The sequence below is a fragment of the Lipotes vexillifer genome, unplaced genomic scaffold (assembly GCF_000442215.2).
Source record: "Lipotes vexillifer unplaced genomic scaffold, Lipotes_vexillifer_v1.1 scaffold421, whole genome shotgun sequence".
NCBI lineage: Eukaryota > Metazoa > Chordata > Mammalia > Artiodactyla > Lipotidae > Lipotes > Lipotes vexillifer.
The window spans coordinates 294027-299228 of record NW_006781198.1 but is presented as its reverse complement, the minus strand read 5'-3'; the positions used below and the strand labels follow the sequence as shown (position 1 = coordinate 299228).

At 41.2% G+C, this 5202-nt stretch overlaps 1 protein-coding gene across 2 annotated transcripts in view; it reads left to right on the top strand.

The window, feature by feature from the left end:
- Positions 1 to 898: 898 nt before the first annotated feature.
- The window catches only part of MRS2 (magnesium transporter MRS2), a 28430-nt gene continuing 24126 nt past the window's right edge, over positions 899 to 5202 (top strand). For both annotated transcript variants that reach the window (XM_007454514.1, XM_007454515.1), the window contains exons 1-2: positions 899 to 1088; positions 2910 to 2983. In XM_007454514.1, coding sequence (XP_007454576.1) covers positions 899 to 1088; positions 2910 to 2983 — 264 coding nt within the window. The remainder of the gene's footprint in view (positions 1089 to 2909; positions 2984 to 5202) is intronic.

Here is a 5202-nt window from a genome sequence, read left to right as displayed (position 1 = left end):
CCAACACAGCCAAAAATAAGTAAATAAATAAAAATTAAAAAAAAAAACAATTAAAAAAAAGCTTGCTTTGTTCAAGTGCATATCTGGAGACTCTTTCTCCTGGTGTGTTAAAAAATATATATATACTATATTTCATCAAGTCTAAGCCTCACTTTTTTTTATTTTACAGACAAATTGGGATGACGCTTAAATGATATAATTAGAGAGCAAAGTTTATTAGAGATTTTTCTTTCTTGGTGGTATATAAAATGGCACCTTGAAATTGATACTATCCTACATTTGATTAAATACGGACTATAAATCCTACGCGTTTATGTTCCTCAGTCTTCACTAGCAAAATTTAATATATCATTCCATATGACGGTTAATTATTTTTGCTACATTAAACTTAAATAGAAATTGAGTTGGGAATGGGCATAATTTCCTCACTTCCAAATTGCAGACTGCATCATACGTATGAAAATGCTCCAGAGACCACGAAGCATTATATACATGCTGGGTATTTTTTCACATTTAACGATTACTAGTTAACAGAAATAATCGACACTCTACGCGCCGACCTGACGGCTCCAAGGCCCTAAGGGTCGAATCTGGGTTAGATAGTTCGACTCACGCAGGTAAACGTGCCCCGCCCCCCCGAGCCGGTCCCTACTCGCTTTACAGGTACAGACTCAGGTGCAGGAGACAAACTCCGATTGGCCGAGGGACACGAGATGCCCACCCAAAGGCACGGTCCGAGCATGCGCGGAAAATTAGACGCAGGCGCGCTCCGCGCATGCCCGGTAAGCAGCGGCCGCAGCTTGGGTGCTCGCGCGGGGTCGCGGAGTGCCGGCTGCTCCGCTATCGTAAGGTATGAAGGGCTGGTGTCTTGCAGTTGCCTCCTCTTCGCTCCAGCGCCATGGAATGCCTGCGGAGCCTGGCCCAGCTCCTGCCCCGCGCGGTGAGGTTGCCCCGGCGCACCCTGTACTCTCTGGCCTTGGGCTTGACCCCCGGGGCTCGCTCCGTTGTCGCCTGCGGCCGCGCTGCCCAACTGTTCGGAAGGAGGTGGGCCGCGCCGCTGTACAGGCCCCGCCGGCTCCCCACGGCAGGTACTCCCCTCTCCGCTCCGCAGCCCCGGGACGTCGGGCTTGCAGTGATCCCGGGACCCCGACCCGACCGCCGGAGCCCACGTGGCTGTGGCTGCTCCGGCCTCTGCCTCCAGGTCCGCCCTTGGGCGCCCGGCTCTTGTCCCCTTGCACAGGTCCGCGTGCCGAGCTGCGTCCCACCAGCCCCGAACGCGACTGAGCACTGCGCCTTGTGCCCAGCTAGAGCCCGACCCGACAGGCCTCTTGTCTTTCCCACCGCCCCGGCTGCAAATCTCCAGGCCTATGTGCGCTTGTGAAAAGACTTTAAAGAGTTTCGCTCTTACCTGTCATCATAGTGCTGAAACTAAGATTAGGCTTATCTACCTGAAATATTTTTTAAAGTATTTTTCCTGTCTTCTGTCTCTTCCTTATGGACGGACACATTTATACCTTTTCCAGTTGCTCAGGTAAGGGGTGGGGACGCACCTAGAGGTGAGGCTGAAGACTTTGAAACTTCATGGGAAGAGTTGCTTCTGAGAAAGATCTGACTTTTTCCCCAAGTACTGTGTAACCAGACAGCCAGAAGGAGTCGGGGGATAGGGGGGAGCGGAGTTGAAATTTATTTTTTTTTCCCCTGGATGATAGAGCATGACGGTAATACGTTGACATTTTCACAGATGTGACAGTGTGGGTGCTAATATTGCTGAGAAACAAAAGGCATTAAAATATATGGCTTTGCAAAACATGTCCTCAAGTAAGTTTCTCAGTTGTTCTCTCAAAATGCTCCCGAAGTAACTCACCATCTCCACCTTCTTATACCCATTAGGAGACTCTTTCCAAATTGGGTTACATTTCATATTCCCTTCTTTGTTTGGTAAATGCCTGGGAACCCAGGTTCAGCCCATCTAATGTTTTAGGACAAAACATTAGATGGTAACATTTTATCTAACTTGTGACTGATTAGCAAATGCTGATGTGTAGCTCTTTAACCTTTATTCAGCTGACCCTCATAACATAGTTTGTATTTTGTAGAAGGGAACCAACAAACCTCAGGTGGTACCGAATTACATGTCTTTAAATGTATGTAATAAGAAGGAATAAGATCAGAAATGAGAATATATCTATACGTTCTGTAGATACGAATTCTGTTCATTCCTCTTATGTTTAGTATTTTGAACAGTGTCTTTTGTCGGGCATTAAATTTACTTGGTTATACTTGAGAGCTCACTCAGTTTAAATCACGTTTTAAATAGGTTTATTTTCAAATAAAGATTTGTCTATATTCCAGTTCACTGGGGTCTCCATTCCAGTGCAGTAGGTTATTTCATAAGTATGTTCACTCTGAAGTATATGTGTGGAAAAGAAGTTAATACGTAGAAGTAAAATCAGTAGGTTTCGTAATTTATAGGTCAAATAATCCTGATATTGGAATGCTGAAAGGTCAAGTGGTTCTTGGAATGTATGTTTTCTAAACTGTACCAATGTAACTTGCATGAAGAGCCTTTCTAAACTAGGCAAAAAAGAATGGACATTGTATTTTAATCTCAGAACATTGTTATACACTTGTTCATCCAACTATAAGATATCAAAAATACTTAGAAAGGAAAAGGGGTGACTGGAATCCATAGACTATTCTAATGCCTCACCTAAGCTACTCATTCATTGCCAAACATAACATTTCACCTACAGATATTAACAAGAGTGTTTCTTATTTTCCCTCTAGGAAAAAGATTCAAAACATAGTAAAATAGTCTGAAGACCTCCACATACTGTGAGAATTGTATCTTAGCTGCATGTGAAAACCAATCATATGATCACAAGGAATTCTCTGATTCGTTTTTTCAGGTGAAATTCACCGGTTTAGAACTTCTGATGTCTCTCAAGCCACTTTAGCCAGTGTAGCCCCGGTGTTTACTGTGGTGAGTATGTGTGGTCCATTTGATGATATTACTTACTTTGTTTTATAATGAATCCTTGTAAGTCATTGTCTTTTGCTTAGCCAGTGACCTGAGTACCAGCTAGGTTTGCTTCACAGCACTCTTGAAACTTTGCTAATGACTCTAGAGCTAATCTTTTAATACTAGAACAGGTGACTCAAATCACAATTCAGAGCTTCCTATTTGAATACTCAAGATTTCTCCAGAAATCTATTTAGAAATCCTTGAAGGCTGTTAATTACAAAACGGCTTGAACCTGTGCTATGCAACGTAATATATGCAGAAGCATTTTGAGGACAGCACAGTGTATTACCTGAGAGTGCATACTTTGAAGGGTCATGATCTCTGCAGCTTTCTCTTTTGTTCAGGAAAAAAATTGAATAAAATCACACAAATGGTGTGTCTCACACACACACATATTTAGAGAGAGAAAAATAAAGTGCTTGCTCTGAAGCAGAGTTTCTAATTTCAGATCTCAACTCTGTCTCTTACTAACTGGATGGACTTGGACAAGTTATCATAACATCTTTGTGCCCTAGTTTTCCCACCTGTATACTGGGGGTAAAAGTACCCACCTTATAGAATTGTGAAATTTAAATTAACTCACATATGTAAAACCCTTAAAAATAATACCTCATGCATGGTAAGCATTCAGTGTATATTAGCCATTATATATCATCCTTATTATTTAGGCTTACCAACATAAGAACTTTTCTTTATCAACTATACAGAACAAGATAACTTTTACACGTAGTTCTGGGGGTTATCACTCTTATTCACTGTTCCGGAAGAGTTAGCCAGTTTAATTAACAGTACAAAATCAGGTGTTAAATATTGAAAGAAGGTTCTTTGCAGGTGAAATCATTATCTGCCAAGAGCACTTAAAATCAGTTGATGCTATTTGAAATAATGTGAGTTATAAGGTAAACATTTTTTTAAAAAATCAGTTTGTATGATCTCATGGTTTTTTTAAATCAAAAAAATCCCATTAAGGAAAAAGTATAAATATTGAGATGCAAAAATATTCACCATATATTGTTAAGTTGTAAGTGGAGGGGAGACTGCAAAGAAGTGTGTGTAACATGAATATATATGTAATAGGAAAAAGTCTGGAAGGACAGTAAAATATTAGCATGGTTTTCTCTAAAATTTGTGACCAAATAGTTTGATTTATCTTTATTTTCAAATTTTCTGCAGCAGATGTATATATTTGTGAAATAAGTGTAAGGAGGAAAGCTAGTGTGTATTACACAAAACATAAAGCTTCCCTTGATGTAAATTTCCCTTGAACTCTGATGTTTTATGATACTCATATATTCCTGTTGATCTTATCTTTGCTCATGAGAAGCAAGCTGAGATATATATTGTGAGGTTTTATTGTGTTATTATTAACACAGCATGTGTATTTTCCATGGTAATAACCCAGGACTTGGACCTACAACTGTATCTTAGAGTGTGTCTTCCTGAAAATGCATATTTAATAGTAATTAATACAGCCCAGTACCTAGTGCTTCATTAAATATTATTTGACATCTTCAAACTTGACTATGGACAAGTATTACAGGAAAACCTTCCCTCTGCTTTATAGGAAATACAGTTTCTGCATTGTGTCCTCTTTTTAAACTCAGAAGAGGTCTTTTTTGTAAACATTTATTGATTCTGCAACACCCACCAGAGAGACTTCATAGCCTCCCATAGATAATTAGATTCACAAGACAAGCCACACTTGGTCCCAGTCTGTTCAGAAGGATAAAGGATAGGAAGTGCAGAAGAGCAGCATTAGGTGTTTTCTCTTCAAAAGAAGTCCTTACAGCCATGCAGGGGCTCCTGTGGCCCCCTGTGTGACAGCTCAGGTGCGAGGAGAGGATATTCTCAAATGTGGGTTTGAGATCCACCTTGGCTTAGAATCCCCAGGCCCTCTAGTGCCAGTATCTTGTAACCATCCCAGAGACACGTCCAGGGCTCCCACAAGGAGCATAGTCAGTTACAAGAACCACTACTCTCGGGAAAGGCAGAACCATGGCTTCCCAACAGGTGTCTGTAGTCTGTTCTTAGTCTTTCCAGTCCAGAGCAGTCTGTCTACCAGTCATTGGGCACTTTTGCCATAAGCGTTGTTGCCTAGTAACACAACTGACACTCCTTTATCAGATCTCCCGGGGAACCAAGTTGGAAAGTTAATCCAAGATCAGATTTGTCCTTGC